The sequence below is a fragment of the Brassica rapa genome, chromosome A10, assembly GCF_000309985.2.
Source record: "Brassica rapa cultivar Chiifu-401-42 chromosome A10, CAAS_Brap_v3.01, whole genome shotgun sequence".
NCBI classification, from domain to species: Eukaryota; Viridiplantae; Streptophyta; class Magnoliopsida; order Brassicales; family Brassicaceae; genus Brassica; species Brassica rapa.
Genome location: NC_024804.2, coordinates 19123912 through 19144458, shown reverse-complemented (window position 1 = coordinate 19144458; position 20547 = coordinate 19123912). Strand labels below are relative to the sequence as shown.

At 35.6% G+C, this 20547-nt stretch overlaps 4 protein-coding genes across 6 annotated transcripts; 2 read left to right on the top strand and 2 right to left on the bottom strand.

Moving 5' to 3' along the window:
* LOC103847103 (protein unc-13 homolog) lies at positions 1 to 7510 on the bottom strand. The gene is made up of 27 exons (XM_009124146.3): positions 7251 to 7510; positions 7098 to 7149; positions 6849 to 7024; positions 6719 to 6783; positions 6306 to 6633; positions 6058 to 6124; positions 5796 to 5946; positions 5267 to 5434; positions 5082 to 5192; positions 4607 to 4816; positions 4256 to 4357; positions 3938 to 4156; positions 3481 to 3555; positions 3324 to 3401; positions 2983 to 3165; positions 2734 to 2889; positions 2542 to 2634; positions 2342 to 2413; positions 2031 to 2148; positions 1731 to 1909; positions 1558 to 1642; positions 1330 to 1434; positions 1143 to 1249; positions 883 to 960; positions 685 to 780; positions 508 to 603; positions 1 to 410 (listed from the first exon to the last, which is right to left on the bottom strand). Exons 2-27 carry the CDS (start codon positions 7103 to 7105, stop codon positions 234 to 236), a joined length of 3303 nt encoding a protein of 1100 aa, XP_009122394.1. The 5' UTR covers positions 7106 to 7149; positions 7251 to 7510; the 3' UTR covers positions 1 to 233.
* A 2736-nt stretch (positions 7511 to 10246) lies between these two features.
* On the top strand, positions 10247 to 12089 carry LOC103847102 (protein LNK4). 3 transcript variants are annotated; one of them, XM_033282555.1, is made up of 6 exons: positions 10247 to 10488; positions 10566 to 10911; positions 11047 to 11212; positions 11347 to 11454; positions 11547 to 11668; positions 11746 to 12089. In XM_033282555.1, exons 2-6 carry the CDS (start codon positions 10568 to 10570, stop codon positions 11879 to 11881), a joined length of 876 nt encoding a protein of 291 aa, XP_033138446.1. In that variant the 5' UTR covers positions 10247 to 10488; positions 10566 to 10567; the 3' UTR covers positions 11882 to 12089. The 3 variants fall into 3 exon arrangements, with proteins under 3 accessions (XP_033138446.1, XP_009122392.1, XP_033138445.1); XM_009124144.3 differs by having other exon boundaries at positions 11044 to 11212; XM_033282554.1 differs by having other exon boundaries at positions 10383 to 10492; positions 10534 to 10911; positions 11044 to 11212.
* A 233-nt stretch (positions 12090 to 12322) lies between these two features.
* On the top strand, positions 12323 to 13445 carry LOC103847101 (protein MIZU-KUSSEI 1). The gene has a single exon (XM_009124142.3). The coding sequence runs from the start codon at positions 12432 to 12434 to the stop codon at positions 13185 to 13187; it is 756 nt and encodes a 251-aa protein (XP_009122390.1). The 5' UTR covers positions 12323 to 12431; the 3' UTR covers positions 13188 to 13445.
* Positions 13446 to 16383: 2938 nt separating this feature from the next.
* Positions 16384 to 19846, bottom strand: LOC103847100 (cytosolic sulfotransferase 15). The gene has a single exon (XM_009124141.3). It carries the CDS (start codon positions 17966 to 17968, stop codon positions 16877 to 16879), a length of 1092 nt encoding a protein of 363 aa, XP_009122389.1. The 5' UTR covers positions 17969 to 19846; the 3' UTR covers positions 16384 to 16876.
* Positions 19847 to 20547: the final 701 nt, after the last annotated feature.

Below are 20547 nucleotides of genomic sequence, written 5' to 3'. Positions count from 1 at the left end.
TTTTTGAATAAAATTAAATGAAAAATATGCGTTTGCAGTGAAATACATTTCAACAGGAAAAGAAAACATTTGTATTGTAGCAAAGACACATAAAAAGCTCAGGTAAAAGTAAAAATGTAACTTCTCTACAGCCTGTGCTTTCTGAAAATCAATCGTTTATACAAAAGTATTTTTTTGTCACTGAACAAAGACTAAAAGAAAGTAACTCGCACCAATAACCGAAAGCATATCAATTAGGCGTGGGATTTGGGGATTTTGTACTGCTTTTTAAGAAACAGAGAGGCCTCTGAATCGTTTCTGTGGCACAACACTCGCACCAGTGTTTGAGTATCTGCTCCAAGTTTGCCTCTTCCTCCTTGCTGCATATCTAAACTGCTTCGAGACCTCAAGTCATCGATAAGCTCTCGTGTCTGTTGCGTTAGTTATAAACAGAGTCAAAGTAAGGATCGCCATACAAAAACCGAGAAACCAAATGTCCACACTTAAGCAAGAAGCTGAAGTACTAACCTCGTATCCGTGTAGCTTTACAACAAGACGAACACGGGCGATTTGGTTTTCAACGACTCCTCTCGGAAGTCCGTCCCCGCCAGAAATAAAGAATTCCTAGGAAAATTTTCATGAGCTTTTAAAAAGTCACGAGCACTTGGGGGCATGAAGTTGAGATAACCGTTAAGAAAGAGTTACCTTTAAGACCTCTACATCTTCTTCTAGTAGCTTTGATTCGCTTGGATGAAACACACGAGACGGGCCACCATCTAATAGTACGCGAAGCAATCCGTCCTGGTAAAAGATTATGAATAATTTATCAATAAAAAAAAAGGCAAACACTTGAGAGCTGTGTCAATGATGTAAACAAAACCAACTGAGATTTAGACTACAGACAAGTGATGCTTGAAGCAGGCTTGTGACTATCCGATCCCTCAATGGCTCCATTATGACAGTACATAGTTGTCCAAGTTCCTGGTCAAAGTAATTGAAAATCTGAGTTAGCAATCTCAAGATCGTCAAGGAATGTTATGCTCGATTGGCTTCTAGGCACCACACTTTTTAAAACCCCGAACTCACACTACTCTGTGGCGGTTCAGAGCTCATGTAAACTTTAAATGCCTGGCTCATTTATAAACAAGGAGCAGATTTATTACCGTGTCAAGGGCTTCGATTAATGCTTCCAGTCTTGATTGAGAAACACTTGGCTTGTACAGATTCTCAATAAATGGCTCCCTTAAATCGCAGAAGATAATCTTAGTCCCTGCAGTGTGAAAGAATCAATATTAGTTTACCCACTTTGATAATGAATATTTCAAGGAGGTAAAACACATGATATCTCACCAGTAAACTCGCAAATACGGTCCAGAGCTGCATTGATATCCTTTCTACTCCCCTCAAAAGATTCCTTCTGGTTAACACTCTTAGTTTTCTCAACCAAAGATTTTCCTTCAAAGTTAACCAAATGGGAAATGTATCATTCATTATGGCTAACATCGATTCAAGGAAGAATAAGAAAATTCCTAAAGGGAAATAAAATTTAAAACTATTGAGCAAATAGATAGTACGTACTGATGACAATCTTTTCGCGAGGTCTTTTTGCTATCCATCGCTCCCATATGCTGTCTTCTAACTTGCTCAATTGACTAACAGCATACTGAGAAAAGCATATAAAAGGTTATAGATAACAGCGAAACTTATAAATGGTACTCGAACTGAGGAAGCTTAGCTAATCTTGAAGTTACATGTAAAGTATTGAGCTGAACGCAAAGGACAGCAGTTGCAGGAACATCAATGTTAGTCGACCATCTCTCATCCGGCAGTTTTGACTCGAATAGTTCCTTCTTAACAAAAACCTTGATTGCTGCTTCCTTCTTGTAACGAGTAAGAACAGGCACAGGTGGAACCAAATCATCCTTGCTACCTGGAATAGACCGAAACCCAAGGTTAAGGGAGATGAAAGTTTATAAATGTGGCTCGTATGAATACGAACCAGCCATTTAAATTTCAAAGCTCAGAAGCAGATTCAACCAGTCGGTATATACCTAGCTTCTCCATGACATGGTTAGTATATACTTGAAATGCATTGTCAATACCACGAAGTAAAGCGCTTAGTTCAATGGATCTCATTGGAACTTTCAGCTCAAAAAACTGATCAACAGTCTGCATCAAAGATTATCCAAAACATTAATTAGACAGCTTAATTTCAAGCTTTATAATCTTTCTTATGCACCCTATTTGGGAACTAGAGTTGAATATAAATTCAACAAGTATAAGGTCACGACAAACTGAACACAAAATAAAACATATGCCTCAAGCAACTGACAAGACTTGATAAAACTTGTAAAACCCCTACCTCTTCTACGATCCTGAAAACTTCAACAATTGAGCTCCCATGCCGCTGTTGAGCTGATATTGGGTCCCAATGCTGTACAGAAAAGTTAAGATGTGTTATAGTTCCAAAAAAATAGTATAAAAGGACCTACAAATAATAGAAATGCAGTAATCACGGAACAAAGTCATTCCTCAGCAGATCAGCAAACGACCAAATCTCACCTCTTGTTTAAAAGCTCGCTCCACCCAACTCAAAATTCTTCCCAGCTGTGCATTGATCCATCTCAAAACCAATGTGCCAGAGAGAGATTCGAGCTAGCAGAATAAAATTAAGAAATATTAAATTTAACCCTTTTTATAAAGTGTTTTATGCCACTCTTCCTAGTTTCAAAGTTAAGCATATGTAGGTCTAACCTCATAAGGAATTAATTTTCTGAAATAAGGTCCATTTGTATCCTCTCCGCAGACAGAAGTCATTAGCTCCAGTAAATATTGCTCAAGGCTATCAGCCGGAGGAAAAACAGAGACTACATCCTCAGTCAGGTGTTCAGTACCATCAAGAAAAGGTTTCTGAAATCAAATACAAAGTCAAGATGTCATTTACAATTGAGATGTAGTGACCAAAAAGAAATAAGGTGGGAGGGACGCCAGCATAAAGCTTACCAATTTGTTCCCATAAAACTTGTGAATAAGGGATGCAGAAAACGCAATTGCTTGTGGGTGCCTCTGAGATAATATTGGCATAAAGACGGTAGAGTCCTTTTTCATAAGTTTCTTTGTCTCCTCAGCAAGCAATGCCAAAGGGTGCTCATTGATTCTGTCTGATCTATCAATGGTCAGTGACATCTGTAAATTGCAAGAATCAGCCTCAGAATACCGTCCATATTATTAAGCGTTAAATGCACACACTAGAAACGGAATTTGTTCAGTTCTTAGAATCGGCATAAGTGAGAGCTGATAAGCGATTGTTTGTCAAGCATATAGAAGTTTGATAAAACACTTACCCTTGTGAACGTATTCTTAATGGAAGATGAAATATAGGACTCAATTTGCTCTCGATCTGAAGAGCTAGAATGCATCGCCTGTAGAGAAATTCAGTTACAAGTACAGAAGTGATGGTGGGTAAACTATATTGCTCCACTAAAAAAACAGATTACTTACTCTATCAGATTCCTCCAACAAAAGCCTCCAAGTTATCATTGCAACTGTAACTGTATCCTCCATGACAAGTGAACCCTGCAAAAGTTGTAAAGAAAAGGAAAAAAAATGACTAACTTCAATGGTATAGATAGGGAAAACATAACTGCCTTGCAATAAAGATATACAAGAAGCCTGAGGTAGATATGCTCTTATTTTAATTTACAAAGAAATTCAGTTACAAGTACAGAAGTGATGATGGGTAAACTATATTGTTCGGCATGCATATGGAAGAATTCGACATGTGAATGATGCGTCAAGTTTCTGGAGACTTATTTCCTAATGTGTCCATATGCAAACCACAATCCATATAAGCAAGGGTACAGTTCAAGTAAGGAAGAACGCTGATCCTATATACGAATTACTGTAATTGAATTGAAAGTAACTTCTGTGACTAAACGCAGTGGTTTTTAGGTAAAACCTCGGCAAAATGCAGATGGTAGTCGCCCAGCTGCTTATCGGCCCAACTTCGTATAGGTGACAAGAAGGACTCCAAGAAGGATATCTCTTCATTTTCAACCCTACACTGCAAGGTTTTCAAGTGTATGCGCTCTTGAGGCCCACGTTGTTCTTTTAGAGGGATTTTCTTCAGCTGCTGAATAGCATGTCGCAGAAGTCCTCGTTCACTAGTGATTACATACTGCAACCACACAAAATACTCATAAAACTACAGTAAAGGGTGGTCCAATATTAAGCATCAATATCATTGTAATAAAGGAATTTTCTTCTCCATCACTACCTGCCGAAACAATACCCAGGCATAGCATGTGTAATGAATGGTCTCTGTAATTCCAAGAACACGCCATGTTGATTTCAAAAGCTCAAGAATTTCTTCCACCTCCTGAAATAAAATGACCAAGGTTATTTCATAAACATGTCTTAGGAAAAACAAGAATAAACTGAATGGCAACTTGCCACTTTTTAGTGTATATGGGAATATCAATATGAGGAAACATAAAAATTAGGATTCTAAGCAGCTCAAGGAAGTGATATCCGAGAAGACGAACGCCTTTCAAATCAATACGATTTTTAGATGACAAGGACTATTGATGCTAGAAAATGTATTCAACAATATTTTGACAGAAATCACCTCTGTTAGCTTCCCTTCATTCAACATGTCAAAGACACAGAGAAGCAATTTTTCATATAGTCTGACGTTCAAATGATAGCCATCAGCCCAATGGCAGACTTCACCCGTCAAATCACCACGTGCCGGTCTCTCAGCAAGTGAGATAGCAACTTCTGTAAGAGATTTTAAACATTCTGCTCTTTGCACTTCTCCGGCTGAGGATGGAAGAGACTACAAATAGAAAAGAAAGCAACAAAGAAGTGAGAAACATATCATGAAACTGCTAATCTAAGCCAATTCAACTTTCAGTATAAGGGATAAAAGCCAAAGAATTATAGGTAAGTGTGGAAGCAGTGACGTCTAGAATGTGCATGTTCACCATAATTTTCATAATAAACGGGAAGATTCCCACAGAGAGTCTTCAAGGGAAATCTACCTGATATCTGATGTCTACACCATGTAATAAATCACATGAACATAAAGTAGAAAAAAATACCTCTGATTCTTCAATTCTTTGCAGAAGACTCTTCAGGTCATTTGCCTTACGACCTGATTCTCCAAATCCAACGACAGGATGGTTAATTAGCCCCTCTGCTAACATGTTTAACTGAGATACCAAAAATTAATAGATGACAGAACCAAAATATAAATGAACGAAGGGGGTGAGAAGGTGGTCTTTACCTGCCTTTTCTGCCAACGTAGGTATGCTTTCTTGTCAGAGAACTCGGTACGAGACACACAACATAACAATTCTAAAGGTACGAGGAGGCTGTCCATTCTTTTCCCAGCTTTTCCAGCTAGAGCATTAAGCAACCCCTGTCTTGTCCTGATGTCCATGGCTTCAGATATCTGTATGAGCCCAAATGATTGATTGCCAGTTACACAACAAATATAAAAAGTGGTTGAATTGTGATTATTCGTATCATATGGCAGTGTATGCAGTAGCGCAGAAAACATAATACAATGCATTTAACATACGGAAAGAGTACACGGAGGAACAAGCGAATAGTATCCAACCGCATACTAAAGTCAACGGAAGCCGGGACATTTAGCTTACAAAAATTAGGACATCATGACATGATACTTACATCAGAACAATTTTTTTGAGAAAGTATCAAGTAATAACTGTGTAAAGTCCACATTCAAACAAACCATATATGCTTCAACAAATGAGATAAGAAAGAAACAGTGAGAGAGAGAGTTGAGTTACCTCCATTTGGCCCCGCATCATTTCCAAAAGAGAAACCAATCCTGATGAACTTTGAGACTGAGAAACACTCTCACTTTTGCGACCAAGCTTTTTAATCAGCCTAGATCTGCGTTTCTCATTCTTTTTCTCTTTTGATGGTACTATGAGACCCCTACATGATTACACAATACATTTTGAAAACATACGAAAGAGAAAAAACCGATATCAATAAGTCTAACTAAACAAGAAAATTAAAAAGGAAGAAAGTTGATAATATGTATACCCTGAGGCTCCAGCGCAAGCCAACAAGATTTCAAATGCAGTTTCACGAAGATCATCATCTGTAATACCTGAAACATAAGAACAAGGCAACTTTCTTAATGCATCATCAGTGGGTTATTGATTTTTAATGTGAGTACTACTAATGGTCTAGTCAAAGTTAGCTCTGGCCACAGGTAGAAGCTGAAATAACAAATAACAGCAACACTTGTATTTTTATCATCTTCATCTCTTAAAAATTATGCACATTACCAGTGGCAAAGGATGGCAGTTTAGGCACAAGATCAGCCGCATCACTAGCAGTCCGCCTCGAGATCCTGAAATTACCAACTTCCTCATTGTCATCCTCAAAATCCTCAATATCATCAACAGTCAGCTCTTGAGCGTGCGGAGAATCAATAGACTCCGAGCGCATCAACGGCGGCGCAGACGGTGACTCGCACCACTCGGGATTCGTTGGGATGGACGAGGATGAGGCAGAAGTTAATATAGGAATAGGCGGCGGCGCTCTTTTCGGAGGCGAGCCAGAAGATTCAGGAGTCGTAGCCAGAAAGAAATCGTCAGCAGTACCAACGCTATTCTGAAAACATATTCACAACACGTTAATGAAAAAAACAACAACTGATATATAACATTGTTTTAACAAATGAGAGAGTCAATAACACCATATAAGGCAATCCACTGTGATCATGGTAGTCTCGAATCGCTTCAGAAAGCTCGAGCATTCCACCTGGCATTTAAAACAATACGCGTTACTCTAAGAAAACAGAAGGAACGTGAATTAATCATCATCACCTTTCTTAGCACAGTTGATGACGTAATCAACACTGACTTGATCTAAATCCACGTCATCGAGAGTAACGGCTCCGGGAGGCATGATGACTTTCTTGATTAAGCTACCGGCCAACATGAAATCCAAGAGTTTACGCCTATCGCGGCGATACCTCTGCAGAATCTCAACAGCACTTTCTCTGCAGCGAATGGATCCCAAAGTTAGAACTAAAGGAAAAGGAAGATTTGTATGATAGTAGTGTAGAAACATACTCTTCCATCTCGATCCAGCTGCGATGTGGATTTTCTCAGATTTCAATTAAACCTACGCCGCAAAATCAATTAAAACTTCAATGAACTACTTAGAACCGTTTTAATTTACACCGCATTGAATACAGTGATCTAGTTCAATTAAACTGAGCTTACCAGTCATCTACTTAGTAGCGAGATCCGAGTCTCGTGAGATGGGGGGAGAAAGTGGAAATCAAATTTGGTTTCGGGGAGATCGATCCAGCAGATGAGAGGGATGAATATATGATCTCGAAATGTCTTTTGAGAAGTTCGAGCAGAGCGAATCTAGAGAAGGGGTGGGGCGTGGGAGAAAGATCTATCTGTACACCACACCCTCGCGTCTTCCGAGTTTGAGGAAAAAAAAAAGTAATTTAGAAAAAGTCCAAATTTTAGAAATAAAATGGAAATAAAATATATCTTGCTGATTTGTCTAAGCTCTCATCTCCCCTTTTGAATCGTGTGATTCCACTCTGAAAATTCACTGATATCAAAAGATTAATAAATATACTTTTCATTACTGATTTAAGTAATATTTTTAGATCATATCGCTTATTATATGACCATGTTTTTTCTTGTTATATAGATGATGATAAAAAGTGTTTATTTCTATAATACTGTTCGTTTTTTTCAAAAATAAAAATAGTCATTGATGTAGGAGTTGTACTATGGAAGTTCCTAAAGCTCGGACACTCCTGGTGCTAAATCCTAAACCACACTTGGCTATTATCGATTACAAAACAACCAAAAGAAAAGTCCTAAAAGAGAACTTGTATTTAAGAAAATAACAAGAATATCGAAAAAGAGGGAAAGAGAGTATCTAGTCGTCTTGAATACTTGTAGCAAAAATATCTACTCTTCTTTACTATTTTCAGGCTTGTTGTTGGCCTCCCCAACATGATCAACTTTCATAGGACCAAGCTCCAGCATCAACGGGCTCACAGAAGGAACGAACACTTCATTGTAAAATGTGAATATATCAACATGATCTGGCCCAACTTCATGTTACATATAATCATTGAAACCTTTTCCCATATAATAAATGGATATATATATAAAGATATATCGCCAACATAACATACCCTGGAGTCCTGGACAAAGTCATAAAGTTCCACAAAACGTTGCTACGAACATGTTGTTTATAATGCAGTTGTTTTCGATAGTCGTATACAATTTCCCTGAACGTTAGACTTATATATGATGATTCATAAATATTGCAAGTGCAAAAGCCGGCATAAGCTATAAAAACAATTATTTGGGCTAAACAACTCGAGTAAAAAAAAAGAGTTAAACCACCCTTAGCTATTCCGTAGAAGCAACAGAGACCGTTCTGGTCAATATGGAGATCGAAGAAAAGAGAAATTCGTTGCTCAAATATATTTTGAAAAAAACAATACACACTCTCCCTCTTTTGATGCGGCAGTTGTAGACATATAACAGATTCCAAATCAAAATTCTCTCAGGCTCCAATTTGTAACACTTTGAATCAGACGAATTGAAAACAATAAATGAACATATTTCCATTTGAGGAAATTGATAATATTTTTTTAAAGAAAATTCCATTTGCTTCTTATCAAAATTTAGAAAAATAATTTTTTCATTAATTCATTTAAACATGAGGAACAGAAAAAAAATTAGTGGAACCTCTATGTAATAAAATTGACAAGAAAAATTAACATGATTGGTATAAAATTAGAGGAACAAAGAATTTATCATCATTTATTTCTTAAAATACGGTTACTAATTTTCAAAAAGAAAAAATATTGGAATCTCAATGAACAAATCGATGACTACAACTACAAGTACTCTCAAGTCAAATCCACGAGTAAAGAAGAACCACCGAGAGTCTTGAATTAGAGAGATGAGAGACCTCCCTGTAAATCTAAAACTGTCTACTCCCATCACAGCAACCTAAGAAGATAAATGGCAAGTCGAGCGGGAAAAACAATCTGCAATAAACTTGCTGAATTTTACATAAGGGTAAGCGATATGTCTGAGCTAGTCCAGCTGATAAAGTCATCGTTATCATCTGTTGATAATTAGTATTCCTTCCGTTTCTAAAAGATGTATATTCTGAGAAAAAAATTTGTTTTAAAAAGAAATATTTTTTATTTTTATAATGTATAATTTTATGAAAAATTGTAAGTTTCAAAAAAAATTAATGGTATTTATTAAATTTTTATTAATTTAAAATTATGGAAAATTGTTATTCACAAAAAACAATGCATATTTAATTGAAAGTCATCGTAAACAACAAACAAATAACTAGCTAAGTGATATAATAACGTAGTTGTTATGAAAGTCATTTAAGTTAACATTATTGTTAACAAGAGATCCACCAAAAATAGTGTTTGGTAAGGAAAATAAAAACATTAATATTTCGTAAGAATATGAAAATGGCTATTTATATTTAAGTTTGTAGCATTGTATCAGGACATCATGTCAATTAGAATTAGCATAATATCGGAGAAAACAGGATTCAGTCTTGTCCATGCTTAAGGTTTTTGGGTTTATTTAGTCCAACCAAGCTCGACTAGCTGTAAAAACCACAAGTTATCAAAACTCTTTGTCAAATATTTCTATAAAATATAAGGGGTAAAATTCCGGTTAATGAAAGTCGTCTTAATTAGACAAAGTTTTTAACTTATATTTATCCACATTTAGTTTGTCAATATGATTTTCAAAGCGTATAAAACCTAAGTATCTCATCATTTTACAAAATTATTACACTAGCACATCGCTGTTGAGTGAGCTTACTCGTCTATACTATAACAATGAACAATCTAAAGAACTTTAACTTGCATTTCGATTTTTGCGAAATCAATAAAGTCTATTTTTGGAAAACTGCTAACATTGATGAGGATGAGAAGATAAAGGAGGAAACATTATCCACTTATGCCCTTCAACCCATAAACCCACCGGTCCCACTCCACCGCTCGACAGTCTGTGATGTGTCCTCACCTCCTATACCTACAGGCCACGTGTAAATACCGAATCGAGTAACGTGGCACGTGTCAGCGAAACTGTGAGCTAGCCACTGCCTAAATCTAGAGGGTATCTCCGTAATCACACCACAAACATGTGCAAGTTGGCCAATAGCTGGAAGATCTTTACTTTATTCAAATGCCGACATCACACAGAAAAAGATATGGCCAACACGTGGACCAATGAGAGAGTTGGTTTAGATGGAGGAGTAATCTGAGCCACAAATCTCGCCCGTGAATCCTCTGCCACTAAAATTAGTTAAAAACCCACTTCCGTCAACTTGCTCCTGTCTCTTTGTCTTCTCTCCTTCACTCACACACAAATCTGCAAAGACAGAACACAAACTCATAATCACAAAAGAAGGATACTTCTGATTCAGATCTGAACAAAGGTGAGTTTCTTGTTATGTTTCTGTGTGTGTCTTAAAAGGATTCAGATGTAAACAAAGGTATTTTTTTTTGTCAACAGTTATGGATTGTTATTCAAAGAGGAACGGTGAGGATCTAGTCGTGCCTAGCTATCAGGAGACATCGGATTCATACCAATCTTCTGATATGTGGGGTGGATGGAGCATGAACTCCCAGAAAGCTGCGGAGAAGTGCTTTGACTTCGATGTGATTAACAATGGATTCAGCGGAGGGTTATACAGTCAGATGGATATGGAGATGGAGATGGAGATGGGGACGAGTGGAGAAGTAAAACAAGAAGAAGAAGATGAGGAATCAAAGAGGTTCAAGTCTGCTGGTTGTTTCTATAACTCTACTTCGTCGCTTCATGACTTCGATGGGATCCAACAGATGGATGACATGTTCTTGTATGACCCCTCATCCCTCAGTGAAATTTATTTATGTATATAGAACACATAAAAGAGATTCAGACAAATAATTGTTGTTCGTCTTTTTTTTGTTTTTCTTTTTTTTTTCTTTGTTTCCGGTTCTGACTGAAGAAGTTCCATTTTGGAGGATGTTCCAGGGAATGGGAATCTCCATTGTTTCAAAGAGTCGGATAATAACAGCCCCGGCTCTTCCTCTGTTGCGTATCTTGACACTCTCGACGGCAGAGAAGTACCCATGTATCAATACAACTGGGAAGCTTGTAATGACATGCCTCTTATGGTAAAGCCATGTCTCTTTTTTTTTATATATATAAATAGCAATGTGAAAAATTAGCAGATAAGACAACCAAGTGATGTGTGATATTTGGTATAATAGCATGAGGTGTTGATTTTGGAATATTATTTTGGTTTAAGGAGGGGGAGGAACCAATGAAAATCTCAGATCTGTGTGAGGAGAAGAACTTGGAAGAGCCATCCACAGAAGAAGTTGTGTTGCAGGATCTACAGAGGGCTAGTGAAAAGGTGACTGTAGTGATCTTGATCTTACCTGGTTTGAGATTTTTTCTGATATTTGATCAGTCTTGTAACATATTTTACAAAATCTTTAATTACAGTTGACTGATGTTACCCGCAAATGCTTCCGCGATACTTTCTACCGGCTTGCAAAAAACTCACAACTGAAGTGCGAATCAGGCAACATTAACACGGAGGAGTTTCTCCAGGATACAACCTTCAGGTATAGAGACTTCTTACTTCTTTAAAAAAAGATCTCTACATATGTGAAGTCTAATCACAATCATCTTTGATTTTCAGTGGGAACATAAACAAGAAGACCGAGTCTGAAACGAACTCAATAGACAGAGCCGTTGCCAACCTCACGTTCAACAATATGGAATCCAACATGAGGAATATACCTCCACCAAAGAGAGTTTCTTGTAATCAAGGGTAAGAGCAAGCTTCAAAACAAGAACAAAGATGTGTGTATATATATCTAAATATATAATATTATGTGTGTGTAAGTTGCTTTGGCTTTGACTTTCCAAGCTTCAGTTTTGATCTGTTCAAAATACACTCTGATCAAGCTTCGTTGACTTTGTTCCTGGATTTCGTTTTTCTTGATGTAACGTGTTGTTTACTGAATGAAACTCGCTTACACATCAGAGCTGTTGTTACCATAAGGTCAAAACAGATTCTTCAGAAAATTTTATTAATAAAAAACATATACAAGTGGGAAACAACTTATAACAGCAGCTTATAGAATTAGTCTTAAACCACCAAACATAAACATCAAATGGTGTCACCAAAACAACACTAGATTAATACATAATCTCCCCCGACCATAACTAAACCGGCGAAACTCAAAATGTAAATTTTTTTTTTTTCAAAATGTAATTGTTATATAATATCAAACGTGCCTTCCACAAGTTTCTAAATCTAAAGGTTGCAATAAAAACATAAGTCCACTTTTAAAAACATACAAAACATATCTTCCTGTCAACATGGCGACACCACCGTTAACGCCGAGGATGCTGATTCCGACGACACTGCCACCTCTCGGAAGCCCACGGTCTAAGGAATCCACCGTACGGCCCGAGATCACGCTGGAGCAGCCCTCCGGCAAGACCAAATCAACCGGGTCCAAATCGAACAAGCTACTCCGCCGCGTCCGCTCAGTGTTCCGATCGCTTCCGATCATGTCACCGATGTGTAAATTCCCCGGGGGAGGAGGGACGCGCGTCCACGAGAACCACGTCCACCACGGAGGGACGCGCGTCACGGGAACGCTGTTCGGTTACCGCAAAACGCGGGTTAATATGGCGATCCAGGAGACCCCGCGCTCTCTCCCGATCCTCGTCCTGGAGCTGGCGATCCCGACGGCGAAGCTCCTCCAGGACCTCGGGGTGGGGCTGGTGAGGATCGCGCTCGAGTGCGAGAAGAGGCCGAGCGAGAGGACGACGAAGATTGTGGACGAGCCGATTTGGGCGTTGTACTGCAACGGGAAGAAGTCGGGGTACGGGGTTAAGAGGCAGCCGACGGAGGAGGATCTTGTGGTGATGCAGATGCTTCACGCGGTGTCGATGGGAGCTGGTGTGTTGCCGGTGAACAGCGGCGGAGGAGGAGGAGAAGGAGATTTGACTTATATGAGAGCACATTTTGAGAGAGTGATTGGGTCGAGAGACTCTGAGACTTATTACATGATGAACCCTGACGGGAACAGTGGTCCTGAGCTCAGTATCTTCTTCGTTCGGGTTTAAACGCCATCGTTTTAAGGGAAAGGAGAAAACAACCACACACGTGCAGGTGCATACGTGCGTGTCATTAATCGTTTTTTTTTTACTTATATGCTTTTTTATATTGTTATTGAATTTCTTACTAACTGGTGATGTAAAAACATGGATTTGACCACGTCTTCTGTGGCTGTGAGGGAAGAGATGAGCTTGTAGTTTTGGGTAACCATTAATCCATTATAGTGAGTGTGTTCAATCTAGTTTCGCATTTAGTTTTGTTTAAGATTTGATACTTTTTTTTCAATTCTTTTATTTATGAAATATATAATTTTAGTGAATGGAGTAACATTTAATTGTGATTTTGAACTTAAAATTGGAAAAAAATAATAATATGAAACGCGTGATTACAAGTTTACAATTTACATCAATTGACAACAATATGAAATTATTTTATTTCTATCAACATATATCATTGGTAGATATCTTTTTAGCTTATTATTCTCACGCACATGAAGAAATAGACATACATAGTTCATATATATAATTACATACATAGGAGTATGAATATATATTTATACACTTATTAATACATTCACTCATACTTAGACAGAAATGATAATCATAATGGAAAGTACAATGATATTTATTGAAACTAAGTATCGACAAACTAAATTGTGGATGTTGTTTCATTGTTTTATTCTTCCATTTGTAATAACAAAAGCATGACTTTAACTTTTGTTTTGTTTTTAGTACTGACTTCAAATCAAAGTCCTTCTCAAACACAAAAGTAGATATGTGAACACAAAAGTAGTCTCACTAGAACTTATTTATGTATTCTCATAACATGCAAATAAAAGTTCATGAGAACAAAGATGATGATACCAAATTAAACCACATAAATATGTTCTAGTGAGAAGATAAACATCAAAGCATCATATGATTAAACCAATCAAGATTGAAACTGAACAATAAGCTTATAAATGTTTTGGTTATGATTTGAAACTACTTATTTTTTTCTGGTTTAACATGATAATGGGAAAAACTGAACATGATTCAGCATCTTAAAGAGACCATATGTGTATAATCTAACGGAACTTACACAACGTATTACAATGAATTGGTAAATATTTGGTTGTAGACCTACCATCAATCAACTGCACCTCTAACTCCTCTGAAATGTCATATGAAAAACTTGCACAAATCACAAAAAGAGTTTCTAAGCAGTATATATATTTTTTTCACATGTTGAAAGGTGATAAATGGGGAAACTTTTCTGAAAGAAACATAGCAACTATTTCTATGTTCCATTATCCTCTGAAGTATACTAATGTCAAGAACGAACCCAATATTATCTTAAGGGTTTTTAGTAATTAAACCCCTCAACTAAAGATGAATCGTAAAAAAAACCCTCAACTAAAAATCCTGTGAAATAAACCCTCAACTTTAGTTCCGTTAACATATGTTACCCTCCGTTTAAAAAACCGTGACGGAGGGTGACATATGTTAACGGTTTATAAGTTGAGGGTTTATTTCACTGGATTTTTAGTTGAGGGTTTTTTTCACGATTCATCTTTAGTTGAGGGGTTTTATCACTAAAAGTCATTAAATATTATTAAATTATTTATTATCATTTATACATTGTTTTAAGATTTATAAGCTTTTAAAACTAATTTATAAATTTTAATACATTAATATATTTGTATATTAATTTATACATCTTAAATTAATAATTTTTAACACTACTTACAACTTATTATAACTTTGAAATATTAAATTATTTGATATTTGGAAATAGTGATATAAAAAAATTTGTGTGTTTATATCGTCATTGTCAAATATGAAATAATTGAAAGTTTCTAAGTTATATTAAGTCTTAAGTAGTGTCGAGATAATTCATCCATGAAGTCAATCTTTCTATTTAGAGTATGACGCACTTTTTCTTTTTTTCATGATTTCTGTCATCCGGTTCATACTTCTCCCCCCTCCAAAATAATGCATGATTATTTTTATTATCATTGATTTCTGAATAACTACATTATATTTTTATTTTCTTGATCAATAATATATTTGAAACATAAAGTAATACAATAAATCAAGAACAATATAGGAAAATAGGAAAGTATGAGTCTGATGACGAAAATTATGAAAATAAGAAAAAGTACGTCATACTCCAAATAGAAAGATTGACTTCATGGATGAATTATCCTCAACACTACTTAAGATTTAATATAACTTAGAAACTTTCAATTATTTGATATTTGAAAATGACGATATAAACCCACAATTTTTTTTATATCACTATTGCCAAATATCAAATAATTTAATATTTTGAAGTTATAATAAGTTGTAAATCGTGTTGAAAATTATTAATTTAAAATGTATAAATTAATTTTATAATAGATTAATGTATTAATAATATACATTAGTTTTAAAGGCTTACAAATCAATCTAAAACAATGTATAAATGAATAATAAATAACTTAAAAACCCTTTAATGACTTTTAGTGATAAAACCCCTCAACTATTTTTGAATCGTAAAAAAAACCCTCAACTAAGTTTTCAACATTATAAACCCTCAACTTATAAACCGTTAACATATGTCACCCTCCGTCACGGTTTTTTAAACGGAGGGTAACATATGTTAACAGAACTAAAGTTGAGGGTTTATTTCACAGGATTTTTAGTTGAGGGTTTTTTTTACGATTCATCTTTAGTTGAGGGGTTTAATTACTAAAAACCCTTATCTTAACAGACATGTAAAACATGGTCATATAACATGCAGATAAAAAGTTTATTCTTATCATTTCCTATTTTTGCTATTGATTCATTTTTACTTTGGTAATTACTCAAAATGAGTAATTGGTGATGTAAAAACATGAACATTTACTACATTTATGTGGCTGTGAGGGAAGAGATGATCTTGTAGTTTGGGTAAACCATTATATTGAGTGTGTTTAATCTAGTTTCGCAATTGGTTTTTGTTTAAAATTTTATAGTTTTTAAATTTTTATTTATTTTTTGAAATATACAATTTTAGTAAAAATGGCATTTAATTGTCATTTTAAAACTTTAAAATGGGAAAAGAAATGATAAAAATCGTGTGATTACAAAGTAACATTTTTACATCCACTGGCAACATATATATAATTGGTAGATGTTTAGTCATTTATTCCCTCGCACATGAATAAATAGTACATACCAGGGGCGAATCCAGGATGTATAATGACTGGGTGCACTCTTTATAATAAAATAGAAACATGTCAAAAGGTAGAATCGAACCTTGGTTGTTACGGGTGCACACCAACATTTTACCATCTGTTCTAGCTGAAATTTTATGTTTCTTTACACGAAAATTACATTATCAATTAATATTGCGGGTGCACAGGCCCCCATAGTGGGTAACCTGGCTTCGCCCCTGGTACATACATAGTTTATATATATAGAATACATACATAGAAGTATATGTATATATTTATACATATTTATCAATACATCCACTCAGTTGAAATAAAAACGAAAAAAAAAATATTATGGCAAGGACAATAATATTTATTGATATTAAAAAATCGACAAACTAAGTAGTGGACGTTGTTTCGTTGTTTTATTCTTCCATATGTAACAACAAAACAACTGCCCTTTAACTTTTGTTGTGTTTTTAGTACTGACTTCATATCAATGACACAAAAGTAGATACGTCATGAACACGTGGCCACATTTTAGTTGTACCTGAAAGTAAGACCAGAACCACCTAACTTGTCATCCATTAAGGCTGACAATCTTTCGGCCTGTGGTGGCGACAGATAGTTAATCCAATCACTCACTTCTCCTTTCCTGAACAAGTGCCTATTCTCAAAGTTCTTGATCGATTTGCTTGACTTGTTCACCTCCAGCTTCTTTAGATTCTCGAAGCTGCACAGATCCGAGATTGAATGCACAACACCTTTTTGTTCCTCTTCTTCCGTGAAAGGAACGCCTAAGAAACTTGCAAGCTTCTTCAAGTTGGACTCCATGTCTTGTTTCAGATCTTCGTAACGTAAGAACAAGACTTTCTCTGGTGTCCTCAAGCTCTCTTTCCAGTATCCCAACATGTGTTCCCAAAACGGTCCGAACCCGATCACCCCTCGGCAGTACAGGTCAAACCCTTCTTCTAACGAGACGGGACTCACTGCCTCCGACTTTATGTTGTTGATGTAATGCCACGAGGAGATGAATGTGTCGAACGGGTTTCGGCACAAGTACACCACCTTCACGCCTGGTTCCTCGATGGAGTCCTTGAGAGAACCGAAAGGGACGTGGGTTGCGAATGTTCTCGGACTGGCTAAACCGGAGAGATCAGGAACATCTCCGTTCGCGTAAAGCTTGTACTCGAAGAAAGGTACGAGGTCATGAGGGTTTGATGTGAGGAGTGGGTGGTCGGTGGTTGAAGAAACCGGATCAAACCGATCTCGGTTAAGTACAGTATAAGTTAAAGCTTTTAACCAAGTCGTACCGGATTTTGGTATGGTGGCCAGAACGACATCGTTTTGAAGGGACTTGAAATGTTTCTGGAAGGACAAGATAGCTTGAATCTCCTTGGATTGGCACCAAAACCCTTGGAACAGGTAAAGGTAACGAGTTCTCCAACCTCTCTCCTTGGGAAGAGACTCCAACATCTCTTGGAACTCGTAGCTTAGCACTTCTTCTTCTCCTTCTTGGCGCTTCGGCTCTCCGCTTCTGCCTTCTTCCTTGAGGAGCTCGAGCTTGTGACAAACGTTGAAATTTGGGTTGGCCATTATTGGAATGGTCTTGATGATGCTTGAGCTCGCCATTGTCTTTGTCTTATATATATATAGGAACAAGGTTTTTATTTTAATTATTTTGTTAGGAACTTTGGGGTTTGTTTGATATATTTTTCGTGAGTGAGTTACCTGTTTATATAATAACGCAAGTGCATGAGTTGTGTTGCGTAGAGAAGAGAGCAGCCTCTAATTTTCATCGTTCACGTGGGAAATAATTAAGCGGCGTGTGGGAATTTTAGTTTGGCCCACTCTATTTGTATAACTTTCTAATAAGAGTGCTATGTCATTGTCTGTATACTCCTTAGAGTTAGTGTAAGGTTTAGTTGCAGCTTTCTAATTTATTATTCTCGTTTGGTTTTGGTCCTAAAATTGTCGGCAGAAACAACTTCAGAAAATAAGTTCTGAAATTAACAGCTGAACAATTATTATCTATGTTTTTTTAATGAAGTTATTATCTATGTTTTAAAGTGTACTTATTCATAAGATATTTACTTTTTAAAATATAAATGTTGTAGAAATTTAATTTATTGGAAACTGTATAACTGTATTCTACAAATTTCTATAGAAAAATTCCATTGGATAGTTCTTTTTTGTTTATTTTCATAAAAATATCTTTTAAGTTGTAAAATGACCATTTTTTTATATTAAAAAGTAAATATATACGTATATTATAGGGTTAATAATTTAGACTTGTGGTTTAGAGTTAAAAGGTAAGATTTTGAAGGTGGGATTTCAATTTTTTTTTAAATAAAAAATATAGATTAAAATTTTCAAAATAAAAAGAAACTATTTTGATTATTTTTCTTTTTTAAGGGTTATTTTGATGACAAAAACTTAAAAAGAATTATTTGAGAGAATTGCCAATTTTTATATGTGGTAATTTGTTTGAAATTTATATATTTAATAATATTTTTTTAAATATATGTTTTGGTTGCTCAAAATAATATGTCTAATATTTATGCTTTTAAACACAACATCATATCTTTTTTTTAACTTTGGATATTATGTTATTACAGACTATGAGAAATATTATAGAAGATTCTACCACCGACAATTCTACTTGTTTTATGAGGATTTACGTCTGACTTACTGCATCAACTAAACCGTCATATGGGATTCACGCTTGACAATACTTCTTGTGCCATGCTACATATCTTTTGTAAACATTTTTCTCCATTAATTTGCATAATTCTGCATTTTCTGAAGATTAAAACCAAAACTTTATTGTGAAAAACATTAATGTACCCTTAATCAAACCAATGAACTATCGTATCTTTTGAAACAGGACAATATGATCATGTTTTCTTAAGATCACCAAGACAGTCACTTTCTATAAAGTGGATTAGCAATAATCGTTTTCAATAATGGAAAATAGGTTCTCATTTTATATCAATAAACAGTCATATGAGATTCACGTTTGACAGTATTTCTTGCATCATACTACATATATTTTGTAAATTTTTTTCTCCATTAATTTGCATAATTCTGCATTTTCTGAAGATTAAAACCAAAACTTTATGGTGAGAAACATTAATGTACTATTAATCTAACCAATGGACTTCCATGTCATCGTATCTTTTGAAACAGGACAATATGATCATGTTTTCTTAAGATCACCAAGACAGTCACTTTCTATAAAGTGGATTAGCAATAATCGTTTTCATTTTTCAATCATGGAAAATAGGTTCTCATTTTATATCAATAACTTGACTTTTCAACTTTAATGATATTGAATGGAACAAATTAGCAGCCACAAAAATGAAATGGAATAAAATATCAAGCGATAAGGGCCAGTAGAACATTGATTGAAAATGAAGTAACGTTTTTTTAATAACACGCATTTACTATGCTTGACTATATTCATATGCTATCTCATGGTGTATGTATGATATTAATGTACCAAATTGGCATTTGGACTCCCTTTTCCCCTTAATTACAGCAACCCTTTAGACTCTACTCCCAATTCATCAAACAATGAAAGTTTGGTGTACTTGCTGAATTTTAAATTTTGTGATCGACTTGATTTTTAGCACTATATTCACATTCAATTCTTGTTTTTGTTGCATTTATGATATTTTACGGGTGCTCAACTTCTTGTTTTTCTTTCTAGGTTGGTTTCAGTCTATACATTTTCCATCCAAATTCTCACTCTTCTTTTCATCCTTTGTAGGGCTAGTAAGCTTTTGTTATTTCCAGTGTATACAATTCTGTAAGAATCCGTGTTCAAGACATATCATGCTTTGCCATCAAGTTTTTAGACACTCGACACTGGTAATCGTCGACCCAAGAGATAACATTACATGACTGTCATGGGTCCATTTCTAGCTTTCAGAGAAGAAATTAGCTACAAATTAAATTAATATGTGTAACAAGTAATAACCCAGTTGAGGGACTACACTTACTTTGATTAGTATTACTCTGGTTACTAACGTAGATATGCATCACTCGGCTGCATCACGCTTAATTAAGATGTCGATTGAGTTTTCCAAATTTGTAGTATTATTTATTAACGATGTATGCATCACCCTCAACATGTCGACTGGATTTTTCCTAATTTGGACTGAGATAAGGACGGCGGCGAACTACAATTATAGCTACATTACAAATAA

What these genes read in the sequence shown, in the direction of transcription:
- LOC103847100 (XM_009124141.3), bottom strand. Translation starts at nt 17,968, where the DNA reads ATGGCGAGCTCAAGCATCATCAAGACCATTCCAATAATGGCCAACCCA.
- LOC103847101 (XM_009124142.3), top strand. Translation starts at nt 12,432, where the DNA reads ATGGCGACACCACCGTTAACGCCGAGGATGCTGATTCCGACGACACTG.
- LOC103847103 (XM_009124146.3), bottom strand. An exon ending in CCGTATTTGCGAGTTTACTG is followed by an intron (nt 1,250 to 1,329) that starts GTGAGATATCAT and finishes TTCACACTGCAG; the next exon opens with GGACTAAGATTATCTTCTGC. An exon ending in GCCTGCTTCAAGCATCACTT is followed by an intron (nt 781 to 882) that starts GTCTGTAGTCTA and finishes ATCTTTTACCAG; the next exon opens with GACGGATTGCTTCGCGTACT.
- LOC103847102 (XM_009124144.3), top strand. Translation starts at nt 10,568, where the DNA reads ATGGATTGTTATTCAAAGAGGAACGGTGAGGATCTAGTCGTGCCTAGC. An exon ending in CAGATGGATGACATGTTCTT is followed by an intron (nt 10,912 to 11,043) that starts GTATGACCCCTC and finishes TTCTGACTGAAG; the next exon opens with AAGTTCCATTTTGGAGGATG. An exon ending in GTAATGACATGCCTCTTATG is followed by an intron (nt 11,213 to 11,346) that starts GTAAAGCCATGT and finishes TTTTGGTTTAAG; the next exon opens with GAGGGGGAGGAACCAATGAA.